This window comes from Panthera leo, chromosome A3 (genome assembly GCF_018350215.1).
Source record: "Panthera leo isolate Ple1 chromosome A3, P.leo_Ple1_pat1.1, whole genome shotgun sequence".
Classification (NCBI taxonomy): domain Eukaryota; kingdom Metazoa; phylum Chordata; class Mammalia; order Carnivora; family Felidae; genus Panthera; species Panthera leo.
The window spans coordinates 25157356-25176433 of record NC_056681.1 but is presented as its reverse complement, the minus strand read 5'-3'; the positions used below and the strand labels follow the sequence as shown (position 1 = coordinate 25176433).

The 19078-nt window shown below is 42.7% G+C and overlaps 1 protein-coding gene across 2 annotated transcripts in view; it reads left to right on the top strand.

The window, feature by feature from the left end:
- CHMP4B (charged multivesicular body protein 4B) overlaps positions 1 to 19078 on the top strand; it is a 52248-nt gene that overhangs the window by 11749 nt on the left and 21421 nt on the right. The window contains exon 1 of one of the 2 annotated variants that reach the window (XM_042931200.1): positions 14118 to 15132. The exons of the other annotated variant lie outside the window; for it this stretch is intronic. Coding sequence (XP_042787134.1) covers positions 15027 to 15132 — 106 coding nt within the window. The 5' untranslated portion in view covers positions 14118 to 15026. Of the gene's footprint in view, positions 1 to 14117; positions 15133 to 19078 lie in introns of those variants that run through there. 2 annotated transcript variants of the gene reach the window in all.

Here is a 19078-nt window from a genome sequence, read left to right as displayed (position 1 = left end):
ATTGTTGATGATTACGACAAAAACTAGTGAAGGTGTTTAAGAAGAAATATGCCTGTCATAGTACTTTAATTGAGCATCCAGAACATGGAGAAGTAATTTAGCTACAGGGTGACCAGTGTAAGAATATATTCCAGGGGCGCCTGGGTGGCTCAGTCGGTTAGGCGTTCGACTTCAGCTCAGGTCACGATCTCACGGTCCATGAGTTCGAGCCCTGCATTGGGCTCTGGGCTGATGGCTCAGAGCCTGGAGCCTGCTTCTGATTCTGTGTCTCCCTCTCTCTCTGCCCCTCCCCCGTTCATGCTGTGTCTCTCTCTGTCTCAAAAATAAATAAACGTTAAAACAAAAAATTAAAAAAAAAGAATATATGCCAGTTCCTCTTAGAGATTGGACGGGCTAAGGACAACCAGCTGAAGGTTCATGGGTTTTAAGTGCCTTTGGCTCACTGAAGCTTAAGTGGGGATTTCCTCGCAATGGGTAGAATTTCCTTTCTGTCCTTTGTTACATTGTTTAGAAATCTTATAGCTTCTTGTAAAGATGATGATTTGGGGTCTGCTTTTAACTTGGACTAGTTTAAGTCCTTTGTGTAATAAACTGAAAAGAGCCAAAAAAAAAAACAAAAAAAAAACCCAGAATAAAATACTTAGGAATAAATTTAACTAAGAAGGTGAAAGACCTGAAAACTATAAGAAATTGATGAAAGAAATTAAGATACAAATAAATAGGAAGATATTCCTGCTCATGGATTGGAAGAATTAATATTGTGTAAATGTCTGTACTACCCAAAGCAATCTACATATTTAATGCAATGGCATTTTTCACAGAACTAGAACAAATAATTCTAGAATTTATGTGGACCCACAAAAGACCTGAATAGCCAGAGCAGTCTTGAGAAAGAACAAAGCCAGAGGCATCACACTTCCTGATTTCAAACTATACTACAAAGCTGTAGTGATGAAAACAGTGTAGTATGGCCTAAAAGACACACAAGTCAATGGAACAGAATAAAGAGTCCTGAAATAAACCCACACATATATGGTCAATTAATTTATGACAAAGGAGACAAGAGTATACAATGGAAGAAGGAATGGTGTCTTCAGTAAATGGGTTTGGGAAAACTGGGACTGCTACATAACAAAAGAATGAAATTGTACCACTGTTTATGCCATATACAAAAATTAACTCAATGGGTTAAAGACTTGAACGTAAGACTTGAAACCATAAAACTCCTAGGGGAGCCTGGATGGCCCAGTCAGTAAAGCATCCAACTTCGGCTCAGGTCATGATCTCACGGTTTGTGAATTTGAGCCCTGTGTCAGGCTCTGTGCTGACAGCTCAGAGCCTGGAGCCTGCTTCAGTTTCTGTGAGTCATTCTCTCTCTGCCCCTCCCCCACTTGTGCTGTGTCTCTCTCTGTCTCTCAAAAACAAATAAATGTAAAGAAGAAATTTTAAAAATAAACCGTAAAACTTCTAGAAGGAAACGTAGGTGGTAAGCTCCTTGACATTGGTCTTAGCAATGTTTTTTTTGGATCTGACTCCAAAGGCAAGGACAACAAAAGCAAAAATAAACAAATGAGACTACATCAAACTAAAACGCATCTGTACAGTGAAGGAAGCCATTAACAAAATGAAAAGGCAACCTACTGAATCGGAGAAGATATTTGCAAATCATGTATCTGATAAGGGGTTAATATTCAAAATATATAAAGAACTCATACCACAATAACAATTTAAAAAATCTGATTAAAAAAATGGGACAGAGTATCTGAATATACATGTTTTCCAAAGAAGATATATAGGTAGCAATAGGCACTTAAAAGGATGCTCAACATCACTCATCATCAGGGCAATGCAAATCAAAACCATAATGATATATCACCTCATACCTGTCATAATGCCTGTTATAAAAAAAAACAAGATATAACATTTGTTGGTAAGGATGTGAAGAAAAGGGAACCTTGTACACTATTGGTGGGAATGTAAATTGGTACAAACACTATGGAAAACAGTATGGAAATTCGTCAGAAAATTAAATATAGAACTACCACATCTAGCAATTCCACTTCTGGGTACCTATCTGTTGAAAACAAAAACACTAATTTGAAAAGATATATGCATTTCCAATGTTTATTGCAGCATTATTTACAATAGCCAAAATGTGGAAACAACCCAAGTATCTGTCAATTGATGAATAGATTAAAGAAGTTGTGAGTGTATTTGGAATACTGCTCAGCCATACAAAAGAATGAAATCTTTATTTTATTTTATTTTATTTTATTTAACGTTTATTTATTTTTGAGACAGAGAGAGACAGAGCATGAACGGGGCAGGGGCAGAGAGAGGGAGACACAGAATCTGAAACAGGCTCCAGGCTCTGAGCTGTCAGCACAGAGCCCGACGCAGGGCTCCAACCCACGGACCGCGAGATCATGACCCGAGCCGAAGTCGGCCGCTCAACCAACTGAGCCACCCAGGTGCCCCAAGAATGAAATCTTTATAACAATATGGATGGACCTTGAGGGTATAATGCTAAGTGAAATAAGTCTGAGAAAGACAAATACTACATGATTTCACTTAAAAGTGGATTACAAAAAACCCAGACTCCTAGATACAGAGAACAGAATGGTGGTTGCCGGAGGGGATGGGGTTTGGGCAGGCAGTAAAATGGGTTAGGGGATCAGGAGGTACAAATTTCTAGTTATGAAATAAGTCATGAGGTATAATGTACAGCATAGGAAATACAGTCAGTAATACCGTTTTAACTTACAACACATGGAAACTAGGCTTATTATGGTGATCAGTTTGCAATACATGTAAAAGTCATAATGATACAAATGTTAAATCGCTATGTTGTACACGTGAAACTAATATTGTATGGTTATACTTCAGTTTAAAAAATAAGAGTAGCTAGAAACTTTTTCTTCACTCACAAACCCATTTGCTAAGTATATATTAACTTGAGCTGTGTGCCAGATACTGTCCTAGTTTATTGGGTAAATGCAAGTGAAGGCACGTCATTGCCTCTGTGATGCTTTACAATCTAGCTAGAGTGACAAATAATCAGATATAATCAGGGTACAGTGTGATCTGTTCTAGAAGCATATTCAGAATTCAGAGTACAAGATATGCAGTGGAGGTAACTGAAACAGTCTGTATGTGTGTATGTGTGTGTTGATTGAATCTATATTTTTATCAAATAGTTTTTGGAGAATAATAGAATATTACAGTAGGAAAGAACTCAAAATGTGTAAGTGCTTGAAACTTTGAATTAATATAAAAAGTTTCTGAGAAAGAAAACCCAGGAACATGGAAATATATGTGGTGCTTTTAAAAGCACTTTATTTGAATCAGAATCCCCTTTAGGGGGACATAAGAGTGGGTATGTGTTTAACTTAGCTTAGTCATAAAAGAATTGCTTTTAGAATACTAAATTTAAATTACAGCTTATTCTAATAATTATTGCAAATTCGCTTTACAGTTGTCTTATTTCCTACAAAAGAAAGTAGGAATAAACTTGAGGAATGATTTACTGTATGCATAAACAGGAACTGTAAGTCTCTTGTTTATAAGCTTTAAAAGACCTGATAGTTGTAAGAGCAAAAATTAGACTTGTACATGTGTAGCCTGGCTGCTATTCTCTGCAGAGTTTTGAGGAGGAGTTGGTATTCAACAAGGCCATCAGAAAGACTCCCCATTAGGGTGAAGGCTTTGATCAGCCTGTGTCCCCAGAGTTGATTAGACTTTGAAACGTTAACTAACAAGGGTGATATTTAAAACTTAAATAATTGCGGGCTCCTGGGTGGCTCAGTTGTTGAGCATCTGAGTCTTGATTTTGGCTCAGGTCATGATCCCAAGGTTATGGGAAGGAGACCCTTGTCTGGCTCCCCGCTGAGTGTGGAGCCTGCTTAAGATTCTCTCTTTCCCTTTACCCCTCTCCCTCACGCGTGCTCTCTCTCTAAAACAAACAAACAAAAATTTTTAATTAAAAAAATTTTTTAGAGCTCAAATAATTGCTAGTTTCTTAATTCTCCTTCAAGTATACCAGTTGCTTCCACCTCTCCAGAGCATTTTCTCCTTTTAGAATCTTGTACAAGGTCAGTGAATGGTTGCAGATTTCTTGGCAAGTTTGGAGTTAGAAAATTTGGGTTTTGAGTTGTAATGGGCTCTGATAGCCTTCTATGGCATGTCCAAGGAGGGAGCTAGTATCAGCCTGGCATCCAGCTTGTTGCGTTTAGCAGACAGGGCTGCAGAGCTGGTGGCGGCACAGTCTTTCTCATGTTTAGATTTTATTTATTTATTGTTTAAAAACATTTTTTTTTAACATTTACTTACTATTTTTGAGGGGGGTTGCAGAGAGAGGGAGACAGAGGATCCAGAACAGGCTCCACAGTGTAAGCATAGAGCCCGAGGCAGGGCTCGAACCCATGAACTTCGAGATTATGACCTGAGCCAAAATCAAGAGTCTGCCACTTAACAGACTAAGCCTGAGCCACGCAGGTGCCCCCTCATGTTTAGATTTTAGAGGTAATTTTGGAGGTGTAAAGGACAGAGCAGTATGGAAACACCTTTTCTTAAGTTATTTTCATCATTCTAAAAAACTTTTTCCAAAGTAAAAAGATTATTTTCAGAACTAGAAATATCTTCAGAAAATGAAAACATTCCCTTGTCTTTGGGAAATGCCATACACTTTACAGACTTGATCGTTTTTGATTTTTTTCCAACCACCCATGTAAGTGATATTACACCCCACACCCCCATTAGAGATGAGAAAGTTGACATTCAGAGTACAGAGTCACTGGTCCAATCCAGAAGTCTTGGGGGATCCTAATGTGGGCTGCATCACCGTGGGTTTTGGTATTTTTGGTGTCCGATAGGGCCAGGACTCCATAGCCTTCAGTGCTCATAATTTTACCAATGGACAAAATCCTGTCTTTGAGAATACATTTTTTTAAATGTTTATTTGTTTTTGAGAGAGAGACAGACAGACAGACAGATAGACAGACATAGCACAAGCGGGGAAGGGGCAGAGAGAAAGGGAGACACAGAATCTGAAGCAGGCTTCAGGCTCTGAGCTGTGAACATAAGAGCCCAACGCAGGGCTGTAACTCAGGGACCGTGAGATCATGACCTGAGGAAAGCCGATTCTTAATCAGTGGAGCCACCCAGGTGCCCCCTGGCTCCCTGCTGTTAATGCTTAATTTCAGATTCTCTTGCCAGCTTTAGCAAGGCAATGTGTCAATAATGGGTGTGGGTTAGGTTGAGGAGGAGGGGGAGGGCAAGGTTGGGGGTCCTCAGAATGACTGGATTATGTTTATCCAAAGTGGGACTAGTGCCAGAGAGAAAACCAAGTGACTGTTCATATGTGTCTAGAATGGTTTGAGAGCCTTTGCTCACTGCCTTCATTCACAGTGTTACAACATTAGCATTGTGCATTTCCCAGCCTGGTTTCCATTCTTTTACTACAACAAGCTCAGTTTCTCAGTGGTCTCTAGAGCAGTGTTTCTCAACCTTGGGACTATTGACATTTTGGACCAGAGAATTTGGTGCGGAGGGGGCTGTCCTGTTCATTGCAGGATGTTTAGCAGCAGCATCCTTGACTTCTACTTGCTAGATATCCATAGCATTCCTCCTCCAGTTGTGACAACAAAAAAAACATCTCTAAACACTGCTAAATGTCCCCTCGGGGACAGAAGCTCCTAGGTTTGAGAACCACTGCTCCAGAGAGTGGCCTAAGGGTGAGAGGTTTTAAAGAGCAGAGCTGAGAGGATCCATTAAGGGTACTTTTAATCCCACCCTTTTGTTGTTCTGCTGAGGACACCAAGGTCTAGAGATAGGACACAGCCTCCTGGCTCTGCTTTCTGGGAGTCTGGCTTGGATTGGGACCTAGATCAGAATGTCTCCCTACTCAGGACTCTTTAACCAACCCAGAGGTTTTCAGTCTTCAGGTTGGAGGACGCTTTTCCAATTCCAGAAAAAATCAGGGATGGTCATGTGATAATGTGTAGTTGTACTTTAGTACCCATTAATTGAGAAGATAAATAATTACCTTCAACCAATATTTATTGAATACCCACTGTCTGTGTTTCCATCCTAGGATTGTCACATGAATGGCAGTAGGTGGTCAAGTGACAGTTGCTTTTATTATTGTGTGATATATTCACCATTTAGGGCACAGACAGTGCTGGGCAGGCGCATTTCACAGAGCAGTGTAGTGTAGTGGCGACTATGAACCCTATGAGCTCACAACCCATAGGTTGGGAACCAGTTAATGTATTATACAATGAGATTTGAGAGAACAGCAGACCTGAAACTCGGGGCTTTTCTTGAAACCATGAACTATTTTTACACTCAAGAGAAAAATCTCCATAGTCTGTGGAAATACAAAGCCACTAGGCTACCCAGAGTCCTCAGTGCAGCTCTCTCAACAGCCATACACTAGGGCATTTGTGATAAAAGAAGAGGCATTTGGCTGGAAACAAGCTTTAAGTTCTTAGCATTAGTTGGTAAATGGTGCATTGGTCTGAGGGGAATTTAAAATAATGGCCTTGAACTTGAGAATATGTGTTTCCAAAGCCTCTCATCTCGAAGCACTCAGCTTCTCTGACAAGAAATATTACTCTTATTTCAGAGGTAAGAGAGTCAGAGAGGTGAGGCCACACAAATGGTCCCTGAAAGAGAGCCGGCTACTCTCAGGATTAGGAACTGGGACTCTGGTTGGCATCCCAAGATGGGGTTGTTTGTTTACGTCAGATGATGGTGGGATAAGGAAAAAAGTTGTTAGATTAGCTTCTACCCAATTTGGCCAGCATTTTAAGTGCCCACTGTGAAAGACTCCATGTGAAGGGATAGTAGGACACAGATGAAGATTTGGGACAGAGGAAGGGGGTAAGGCCATTCTGTGCTGGAGGAATTGTGGAACCAAGGTACTCTGTGTGTATGTGGGAGGGGAGGGGAGATGATAGGGGAAGGGTGGGGGGTAGTGGTGGCTCAGACAGAGTGACAGTTGGAAAGATAGGCTGCAGCCTCCCTGAGGAGGCCCTGGATACTAAGCTGAGGAATCTGTTAGGTTGAATTTAGTGAGGCACATACTGAATAGACACTCTGTCTGTTGAACAGTTTGTGGGGACCAGCAGCCATCTTGCTGCAGCACCCTGCTGAAGTTACCCATTGGTAGGCTTTCTACCCATTATTACCAGAGGGATTGAGGTGGGTAGAGAGTTGTTCCCTTATAAGGGGGGTCATTGCTCTTTCTTTGGTTACTTTTTCCTGGTTCCCCTTCTGCTTTATCTGAAGCCTGGAACATCCTGGGCAGCTGGGTAGAGACAGAACAGTAACTTTTCTCCACTTGAGAGTATCTCAGGTTATATGCTGAAGATAGGCAGATCTTCCCTACTTAAACTAGTTTGACCAAGCCTCATTTATTAATCACGTCCTTGGACTACCTCATGTTGTGCATTTTGCTCCCAACTCCCTGGCCGGCTTACTCAATTAATTGTGATCTTTGAGATTATTTAATTTTCCCTTCATGTTTATCTTTGATCCATGAGAGAGGGAGATGGGGAGAGTTTACCTCCCTTGGCTGATGAGAAGGACTTCTGAGGTCCATACATTTCAAGTTCAGCCTGGTCTCTGCTATCCTAGTCACAAAAATCTGAGAACTCACTCTTTTATTCACTCTTTCCTGAGCTCCCAGCCTCCTGTTTTTTTCCCTCTTTTCTAGGTGCTCCCTCCATTACCCAGGATGGTCAAGCAGAGCCCTAGGACTTAGAGACCACCCCAGTTCTAGTTCTGCTTCTGTCAACTAGTATCTTTGGGCAAGTGCCTTCTCTACTCTGGGCCTTTGTTGAGAAGCAACAATTTGTTGAGAATCAGCTATTGTTGAGAACAATAAAATGAAAAGGATGGATTAAATGAATGCTGAGATTCTTCCTGCTCTAACATTGTCTGAGTCAACAAGTGCTGTATTACAGTAACTCTCCAGAGAACCAGGTGTTGCTCTAAGCAATTTTGCTGCATAAAAAGATGGAGCAGCTTAGTGTTTGTTTTGTCTGTTAGCAGCTTGGGTACAGCCCTGCTCAGTGTAGATGTTGAGGGCAGCCACAGACTGTTTTGTAGAATGTGATGGACGTTTTTTTGTTTTGTTTTGTTTCGTTTTGTTTTGTTTTGTTTTTAATTATGATTCCCTGGTTCAGACGCCAGAGCTGAATAATCGTTTTTAGCTGCTCCCGTGAGCCTCTGTCCAGGTGAGCAGCGCAGTTGCCAGAAGGCATCTCTTCTGGTGTCTGAGCCTCCTTTGGATCAGTAGTCTGCCTCTGACTTGACTGCCAGTCTTTTGGCAAATCAGAAGCACACATTTTTTCTGGGGCTGAGCAGGCTTAAGCCCTGCTGGACAAAAACCCAGCAGTGACCAGTTAAACATACTGAGGATGCTTCCTTGTAATAGGACTTGACCTCCTCACCAACCCACAGGATTGGGGCCACAGGATACAAAGGAGTTGTCTCCTTTGTGAAGGGAGTGGAGAAAAGAACCAGCTGGTCAAGGCTGGCCTGACTTGAGTCATTTTATTTAAATCTGCTTTTTAGGGGTGCCGGGGTGGCTCAGTCGGTTGAGCGTCCAACTTCAGCCCAGGTCATGATCTCACGATTCATGAGTTCAAGTCCTGCGTCGGGCTCTGTGCTGACAGCTCAGAGCCTGGAGCCTGCTTCGGATTCTGTGCCTCCCTCTCTCTCTGACCCTCCCTGTTCATGCTCTGTCTCTCTCTGTCTCAAAAATAAATAAAAACATTTTTTTAAAAATCTGCTTTTTAGGATGGTGACTAAAGATGATGCTGTATATCTTGGGGAGAGCAGTGGGCTTCTCTGCAAAGACCTGAGGTCCTAGCACTGCCCTGAACAGCTAAGCCTTTTAAAAATATGGAAGACATTTACTCACCTGGTTCTAAATGAAGGCCTTTAAAACCTCAAGGCCCTACTAGTGCCCATTAAAGACCATTCTCTCCCTTTTATTAACTTTCATAGTACTTTCATGTGTCCTAAGCAGCTCTGGAAAAATCACACAAGTTTAGAGTTCATCTTGCCCGTATAGAGGGAGATTCCAGGCCCAGAGAGGTTAGATAGCTCAGGGTGCCTGGGTGGCTCAGTTGGTTAAGCGACCGACTCTTGCTATTGGCCCAGGTCATGATCTCACTGTTCGTGAGTTTGAGCCCCATATTGGGCTCTGCACTGTTAGCGCAGAGCCTGCTTGAGATTCTCTCTCTCTGTCCCCCCCTCAAAATAAATAAACATTACAAATAAATAAAAAGTGACACAGCTCAGGAGTGCCTGGGTGGCTCAGTTGGTTAAGTGGCCGACCTCGGCTCAGGTCATGATCTCACAGTTCATGGGTTTGAACCCTGCATCAGGCTCTGTGCTGACACCGCAGAGCCTGGAGCCTGGCTTCGGAGTCTGTCTCTTTCTCTCTCTGCCCCTCCCCCACTCCTGCTCTGTCTCTGTCTCTGTCTCAAAATTAAATAAACATTTAAAAAAAAATTTTTTTAAAGTGACACAGCTCATGAAGACAAACCTGGGACTAGAACCCTTGGCTCTTATCTCTTTCTGATTAGTTCTGTTGCCTCACTGCTTCTCAACAGACTCTGGGGTGGCCCGTTGCCAGAATGGCTTTGAAAATAAAATTAAAGTTGCCATGCAGAAGGCCAGCTGACTGGAGAGAAGGAGCAAACAGTTGCTATTTTAGGGGGTGGTTTTTTTTTTGAGTTATAACTGGCTGTTGGTGGTTTGGCAGGATAGCACAGCCTGGGTGGAGGCTCATAAACGTCAGGGTCTTGTAGCTACCTTCCTGACTCTTTGTGTAACCAGGCTGTCTTTCCCTGCCTTCTAAGAACCTATCCAAGGGATTAGAATATTCCTACTTTTAACCCCTTTTACAGGACTCTGGGGGAAGATTAGGAAGTCTATAAAAAGACCTAGGAAAAAGTTGGTATACAAATGACAATTTTTGGTACTTCTTGATTTTTTCTTTTTTTTTTTTTTTATTAATGTGTAATTTGTTTATAGTAAAGCAGACAAGTCTTAAGTGTATAGCTCAATGGTTTTTTTTTTTTTTTTAACAGATGTATATACCCATGTAATCACCACCCAGATCAAGACATAGAACATTTCTAGCACTTCAGTAGTCTTGGTGATTTTTATAGCAGCTAAGGACTTTATTTGTTTACTCCAGTCCCCTTAAGTATCTCAGAGGCATTATATTATCCTTCTGTTACTCATTCAGCATGTTTCCCAAACACCTAGTAGTGGAGAGTACTGTGCTAGGTGTTGCTGGGGGTTCAAAAATGAGTAATTGTTGGCCTCTGTCTTAGGTTCACAGCCCATCAGGGATTATGACTAGGATCCAATGGAGACTGAGAAGGGCTGTGAGAAGCGGCTTGAAGGAAAGAGGCTGCTTCTGGCTGGGAGAGGAGAGTATATATATTTACATAGCCAGAGAATTTTCCCCAGCCTTCTCACTATTCATAAATATAGGAAAGGAGCCAGATTTTGGACTTTTAGTCCCTTCTCAGCCAGTTCTTTGCATTTTCAGACCATATTGGGTACTTTGGAGAGGTATAAGCCTAGCTGAAAATCTGCATCTATGGTGTTTGCTCAGCCTTTCCACCTCTGCTGGAGACAACATGGACAATATGGAAGAGAGCAAAAACAAGGCACTTCTCCCCTTCTTTGTTTGCCCCAATGCAGGGCTCAATCCCACAACCATGAGATTATGACCTGAGCCTAAATTAAGAGTCAGACGCTTGGGGCGCCTGGGTGGCTCAGTCGGTTGAGCGTCCAACTTCAGCTCAGGTCATGATCTTGCAGTTGACAAGTTTGAGCCCTGCATCGGGCTCTGCACTGACAGCTCAGAGCCTGGAGCTCTGAGAGCTGCTTCGGATTCTGTGTCTCCCTCTCCCTCTGCCCCTCCCCTGCTCATGCTTTGTCTCTCTCTGTGTCAAAAATAAATAAACGTTAAAAAAATTAAAAAAAAAAAAGTCAGGCGCTTAACTGTCTGGGTCACCCAGGTGCCCCAGACGACAGATCTTTTGTGAGTTAATTTTAGCCTGAATTTCTCTAACCCTTTTGGTCAAATCGTTTAAAACCTCGAATTTTCTGTGTCTTAAGTGAAAGCAGACTCAAGAGTGACTTTTCTGATCTGTTTTCATGTGTGAGAAACAAGTTTTTGTTTTGTTTTAAATGCTAATAAAGGCATATGGCTCTGTGGTTGGTAGGAGGGAAGAAGACCATGTCTAAGTAGATGCAAGGTGGTCCCTTTCTTTAAAGAAAGATTCTTTCAAGGTAGTGAAGACCAGTGCCTAAGATAGGGTTAATAAGATAATAGCCTAGGACATCTGAACATTGCAGAGCTTTACCTTAGTGTATGTGTAGATAGGAAAGAAAGAAGGGCACATGACTTAGCTCGGCTGAACCGTGTTCAGGTTTGATGAATTACTGTGTCTTAGAATCATAAGTCTTAGATCGTTTGGGTCCATTCCCCATCTCCATTTTACAGATGAGGAAACTAAGACTTTGATTTGGTCAGGGCTGGAACCAGAACCAGGTCTCATGTCTAGTGAGTACAAAGATGTTCTGGAAGAGTGCTCAGCAGGATTTCGAAGGAAGCATTGCTAGGAGGGGGTAGTGGTGAGGTGGAGGGTGAATAGAGTGACAGGAGCACTGGATGGTTTCCCCCAACAGTGGACCAGGAGAAGCAAAATGCTGGAGGAGGGAGAGGTGAGAGTGTCTCTTCTAGGGAAGACTGAGGCTGTCAGTAGTCTGAGGGGGTGCCCTGGGATCCCCATAGCAAGGGGATGTGGAGGCTGCTGTGGCCAGGATTAAGTGCTTTAATTGGCCAGAGAATCTTCGGCACGTATCCTCCTTCTCTTTTTGTTTTCTATTTGACTACTTGGGGACCCCTATGGTATTGCTTTCCTCGGTAGGAAGCCTGCTTTCTAACATTCCTTTCTTTACATTCTTTTCTAAATGATCCAATTATAATCTATCACTGTTGTGTATTGTTCAAGGGAATAGAAATTATTATCCCTTCATTATTTTGGCTTCTGATAATTCTGTGCAGTTTGGAGTTAGTTCTCCAGTTTTATTATTTTCACATATATGGTTATAAGCTACAGTGTTTAGTGGAAAGACCAGATAGCAAATTCATGATTGGGTGTGTGTGCGTGTGTGTGTGCGTGTGTGTGTGTGTAGTAAAATCTGTTTTTTACATATATATGTGTAATATATATGTTACTTGATGTCTGTCATCAAGATTAACTATTTGGCCTCATCTGTAAAATAGGAGTAATAATCATAATAAGGGCTCTGAAGTCAGACAAACTGGATTTGCAAACCGGATTAGGCTCTATCACTTAACTGACTGCAATTTGGGGGAAGTTACTTAGCTTTCTAAGCCTCTATTTCCATTCTTTTGCTATTGAAGGAGAAGGGGATGAAGATTTATTGAGCATCTACTATTAGGTATCGTACTATACAACTACTTTGCATGTGCTGCCTTGTTTTCCTTGTAGTGGTTCAGTGAGATACAGATGTTATTATCCTTATTTTATATATACGGAAACTGAGTCTTAGAAAGGTTAAGTGATTTGCCTATGTCTTCCCAATTAAAAGTCTTGGGAAAACCTTTTGGGAATGACTATTACTGTACTTTCCGAAATGGGATTTTTTTTTTTTTTCATATGGATTCTGATTCAGTTAATGTTTGCTGAACCTTTTTTAGGTGATAGGCATTATAGTTAATACCAGAATTATTTTATTGTCTTATCACCATTTTATAAATGAGTAAGTTAAAGCTCAAGGCTCATCCAAGATTATCCAAATTATAGATGACAGAGCCAGGATATGGACCAAATCTGCCTGATTCCCACCTCATGGTACCTCAGGATTACCTGACTGTGGCCCAGTTGTTTATAGCATTTGTTGACAAAAATGGATTTCATTTCAGCATAAGAATTTGACTATCCACAGGAAATTAATTACAATGAGATTTGACCTGAATCAGAAAATAATAAAAGGTATTAAAGGAGGAGTAGGGGTGCCTGGGTGGCTTGGTCAGTTGAGCATCCGACTTCAGCTCAGGTCATGATCTTGCAGTTCATGAGTTTGAACCCCGTGTCGGCTCTGTGCTGACAGCCCAAAGCCTGGAGCCTACTTTGGATTCTGTGTCTCCCTCTCTCTCTGCTCCTCCCTTGCTCATGCTCTCTCTCTCAAAAATAAATGAAAACATTTGAAAATTAAAAAAAAAAAAAATGGAGTAGATTAGGAAGAGGGTCTTCCCAGCCATTATTAGCATGTCTGCTCAGAAGCTTTGCAAAGAACAGAAACAGAGAACTGCCATTACTATTAAATTCCCTGGAGGTTGGAGCCAGGAACAGATTCATTATTTGTTTTCTCCTTGACCCTGGGAGGTAGACCTGTGGGTGTCTTGTGATTTCATAAATAGTGAGGACTGGCAAAGATAAAAGTCTCATGAGAGCTATCTCCCAGTGTTATGAGGATCGCAGGCTGTTGGGGTTACTAGTCCATTGAGATAGTTTAAAAACTTTTTTAGTAGCCAGACTTGGTTCAAATCAACTCTTAGGCGTAGAAGCAACAATGGCAGGTTCTTGGGCAGTTTTTAAGTGACTGACCAGACCATAGGCATTGCTTATTCCTCATTCATTCAAGTGACATGTGGGCTCGAACAGCTTATCTAAGCCAGGGACTGTCCCCAGAAGCTTCATTGCACCAACGGGATGTCAGTTACAGTAGTACAGTTTGGTGTTTTGAGGCAGCTTTCAGCAAGGAGTGATTCAGGATCCAGGAGAAGTGTCCTCACTTGGCCTGGGGAGAGTGGGAGGATTGAGAATCTGCTGCCTGGACAGCCCTGCAAGACCGGTGGGAGCAAACCAGATGAAGAGTGAGATGGGCATTTGAGGAGAACTGGAAGCCTGAGGAGGCTACAGAGAATGAAAGCCAGTACAGGGTTTTCTAGGCAGGGGAGTGGAGTGTTAAAGTTTGTGTTTGGAAGGACCACTGGTTAAAAAAAAAAAAAAAAAAAAAAAAGAAGAAGAAGAAGAAAGAAAGAAAGACCATTGGTGACAGGTGGGGAGGGGGCACCTCCTACCCCCATCCACATACACTCTCTCTTCCCCCTGCCTTCCCCCAGCTCATAGAGCCCAAGTCACAACCTTGTGAGCAACTACACAACATAATCCCTCTGCCCCCCAAAACACACACTCAGCACAGGGTTCTGCCCTGGACACAGTCCTCTTGCTCTTGGGTCTTGATTGCTTCAGTTGTAGGAAGGGGCCTTCCCTTGGTGTGCTGAAGGTTTAGGGCTTAGGCTGAAGATTTGTGGGCATAGAGGCTTTTCATGCCTTTATGGAGGGAGGGGCTGAAGCTGTTTTCCATGTTTCAGCCTTGATCCAGGTCTGCCAGAATTGGGAGGGGTGGTAAATGGCTATGGGAGAGGAGGTAGAATTGTTAATCACCTAGCTCCTCAGGGAGGGTGAATATAGAAATAAGAGGTAAGTTCCCCCAGAGGTGTGGAAGTGCATATGTGTGTGTAAACAGGACTTTAGCCAAACTCCCACCTAATCGCCCTGGCCCAGGTCGACTGGCAAGGTGCATGTAGAAGAAGAAATGACCCTGTCCTCTAGAGATGCCCTTTTGTTCCTCTCTTCTTTTGCCCTGAGATCCTCAGAAGCTCTGCTGTATGTCTCTCCACCATGTGACAGGATCTATGACTGGGAAGAAAAAGGAAGAGGGAGGTTCTTATCTAATTACTGGGGTAAACAACCCAGCACAAAAGTTGCAGAAAGTAGAGAGTAGCAAGAAGAAAATATCAGTTCAGTTGCTTTCTTGGAGGCAGGAATATTTGTGCAGAGGCTACTGCAGGGGTAAAAGCAGGCATGAAGGAAGTTGGGGGCAGCAGAGCTAGGGGATGGAAACAGTAAGGAAGTATAGACCTCCAAATTTGGTAGACCATTCAAGAACTCCTGATGGATCCTCAACTGGAGACCCTGGCTTTGGGAGTGTCTGTCTCCCTTTTCTCAAGCTCCTTCGTTTTTAATTCTTTGGGACATCGTGGACCCTTTTCAAAATCCAGTAAGTGCCGTGTCCTCCCAGAACTACACATACAGTGCATGTGAAATTTTGCAGGTTGTGGTAGGGATCCTGGACCCCGGTTGAGAATCCTGCTCCAGCTTCTCTGCTGTTTTTCTGTACTATCTCATTTCTGGTATTGCCAGTTTGGTTTTAGTTGGAGGTGGTAAAATGCCAACTCATACCGGCTTATTCTGCGGAAGGAGAACTTATTGACACATATGACTGTGGGAAAGGGCAGGGTGGAGCTGGTCTCTCTTTCAGCATGTTGACTCATTCTTACTGACTTCCTCATGAGCCTGGGCCAGGGCTGCCAACTGCTCTGGCTTAGAGCTTTGGATCTTGGCAGGGAATGTGCCACTAACTCCCTTCACTCTCATTTCTCTCCTCTGGAATCTCCTAGCAAATTCCAGAAGAGGAATCTGATTGGCTGCTTGGGTTAGGTACTAGTGACTAGGCTAATCACAGCAGTGGAGGGGAGGAGCTGTTCTGTGACCCAGCTTGGATCATAAGCCTGTTCCGCTCCATGGCCAAGGAGGCAGGTTTGTTTGTAGAGGCTTGGTGTTTGAGGAGGGTGGTCCTCTGGAAACAATTGCCCCTGCACTTTTCTCCTCCTGCCTGGTAGAGCTCATTGCTCCTGCTCTTTCATTCTTTCTCAGCCCCAACAGGGCTTGTGGGGGCATGTGGGAAAGAACTGGAGACCTGTGTTCTGGTCCTAGGACCACCTTCCACCAGGGTTCACTGAATACACACTCTGCTTATACCTCCCTGGGTCTTAGTTTCCTCCTCTGTGCAAACAAGGTTGGACTTATTCTCCAGAAGTGTGTTTGTCCAGCCAACCATCCCTCACGGAACACCTACTATGTACTGAGAATACTGAGATAGAGAGACAAGTCCCTTCCTCCCAGAGTTCCCATTCTTAAAGTGTGAAAATAGAGATATGCATTAGGGTTCCAGGACACTGAGATTCCGTGCCCCTATTTATTGTGGACCCAGGCAAAACCTTCTTTCCCAGAAAGACACCAGCTTACTGTGGCTCCTCTTGCCCTCCATTCTTTGGAAGCTGCCATTTGGGCAAGGAGGGTAATTTGTCTCTACCCACTTCATCATGCCTCTCCGAGTCTGAGAGAAAACACTAGTTTGGTTTTCCCTCTTGCTTTGGACAAATACTTCGTAGTGCTTTTCTGCTGGCATTTCCCCCTCCCCACTTCCCCACAATCGACTTCAACCCCCAGACCTCTCTTGTCATCTCAGTTGCCAGGGTGCTTTCTTGCTTGTTCAGGCAGAGGGGGCTTTTGTTGGCTTGAATTCAGCTGGAAGCAGGGGAAGAAAAGCCAGTTGGAAAAGAAACATTTCATCCTAGCCTGGGAACGGAAACCAAGGGCAGGCTCTGCTTTTCCTATGTCCCAGCCAAGAACCTGATCACCTCCAGTAAGGCAGACTAAGAGCACACAGCCTGAGACCTGGTGGGTGGGAGGAGTGTGATCAGTGTCCTTACTCCACTCGTGGGACCAGGCCACAGATCAAGTGCCAGGCATAGTTAAGTTGTTCTTAATACATGTTTGCTTTTAAATACAACTGTCTTAGGGTACCTAAGTGGCTCAGTTGGTTAAGCATCTGACTTTGGCTCAAGTCATGATCTCATGGTTTGTGGGTTCGAGGCCCACGTCGGGCTCTGTGCTTGATAGCTCAGAGCCTGGAGCCTGCTTCAGATTCTGTGTCTCCCTCCCTCTCTCTCTGACCCTCCCCTGCTTGTGTTCTGTCTCTCTCTCTCAAGAATAAACATAAATTAAAAAAAAAATTAATAAAAAAATAGAGGGGCGCCTGGGTGGCTCAGTCGGTTAAGCCTTCCGACTTCAGCTCAGGTCACGATCTCACAGTATGTGAGTTCGAGCCCCGCGTCGGGCTCTGGGCTGATGGCTCAGAGCCTGGAGCCTGCTTCCGATTCTGTGTCTCCCTCTCTCTCTGCCCCTCCCCGGTTCATGCTCTGTTTCTCTCTGTCTCAAAGACAAATAAACGTTTAAAAAAATAAAAAAAATAAAAAAAAAAAAAAGATACAACTGTCTTTTCATGTCTGGGGATGGGGCAGAAATTGGCTGTTTTATTTAGGTTACTTTTTTGTTTGTTTTGATTACATAGTCATGTAAGTGATACATTATTTTATTTATTTTTTAAAGCTTTTGACATTCTTTTAAGTTTATTTATTTTTGAGAGTGAGAGAGAGTGAGCAGGGGAGGGGCAGAGAGAAGAAGAGAAAGAATCCCAAGCAGGCCCCACACTGCCAACATGGAGCCTGACACAGGGCTCAAACCCACGAACCTGAGCTGAAATCAAGAGTTTGACACTTAACCGACTGAGCCACCCAGGCGCCCTGGTATGTAATTTTAAAAGTGCCTTCTCGGGGCACCTCGTCTTTTCTCCCCTGAGTCGGTTACTAGTCTCTCTGAGAAATGGCATCTCCACCACCTTGTTGCTCCAACCAGAACTTGGGGGTTCTTCCTGACTGTGCATTTTCTCACTTCCTTCCCCTACACATTCAAACTCTCTGGATTATTGCAGTTGTCACCAGTCCTTTCTCTTCACAGCAGCCAGAGAGATCTTTCTGAAATGCAAATCTTATCACATGCTTGCCCTGCTTAGAATCTTTCAATGGCTTCCCTCTAATCCTGGGATAAAGTCTAGCAGCTCCTTAATAAGACATACAAGTTTGTTCTTGAGTTTCTCTCTTGAGCTTTTATCTTTCCTTACTCCTCCCCCTCCCCCCCCAATGCCTTTCTGTTCCTCCTGCCTGGGATATGTTTCTCTTGCCTATCTTTTATCATCCTTTATTTTTTTTATTTTATTTATCTATTTTTTTAAGTAGGCTTCACACCCAACATGGAGCTTGAACTCATGACCCTGGGATCAAGAGTCGGATGCTCTGCTGACTGAGCCAGCCAGGTGCCCCTTTCTTATCATCCTTTAAAGTGTGTGGTAACTACAAAGGTTAGGTTCCCCTCCCCTGGGCTACCATAGTGCCCAGTGCTTACCTCTGTCATTATATCACATTGTCCATCTCTTTGCTGGTTTGTGAACTCCTTCAGCTTTGGGGCTGTATCTTTTTTTGTTTCTGGTAACAAAGTATTACAAGCAAAGTATAATTCCTGATAGTAGAAGGAGCATGGATTTAGGTTGTTCAAGGAATTTTTCAATCTGAGTTTTCAAATTTATAAGCATGAAGTTGTGCATAATATTCCCTTTCCCTTTTAGCATCTGTGGAATCAGTAGTGATGTCACATCATTCCTGACATTGACAACTTTTTTTTTCCTGATCATTCTGGCTAGAAGTTCAATTTTATTGATCAAAGAGACAGGTTTTTTTGTTGTTGTTGTTTTGTTTTTTAGGGTTTATTTATTTTTGAGAGAGAGAGAGACAGATAGAGCACGAGTGGGGAAGGGGTAGAGAGGAGGAAGACACAGAATCCGAAGCAGGCCCCAGGCTCTGAGCTGTCAGCACAGAGCCCAATGAGGGGCTGGAACTCACAAGCTGCAAATTGATGACCTGAGCTGAAGTTGGGCACTTAACAGACTGAGCCACCCAGGTGCCCCAAGAACAAGATTTTTATTTCATTGATTTCTATTTTTATTTCATTGTTTCTGTTTTCTATTTTATTTATTTTTTATTTTGTTATGCTTTATTGGTATAATTGACATAATATTAGTTTCAAGTATACAACATATTTGATTTGATATGTATATATTGCAAAATGATCACCATAAGTCTAGTTAACATACATCTGTTTTCTAGTTTATTGATTTTCATTTTGATCCTCATTTCCTTTCTTCTGCATAATTTAGGCTTTATTCTTTTTCTGGTTTCTCTAAGGTGGAAGCTGAGGTCACTGATTTGAGGTCTTTCTTCTTTTCTAATATAAGCATTTAGTGCTATAAAATTTCCCCTAAGGATTGC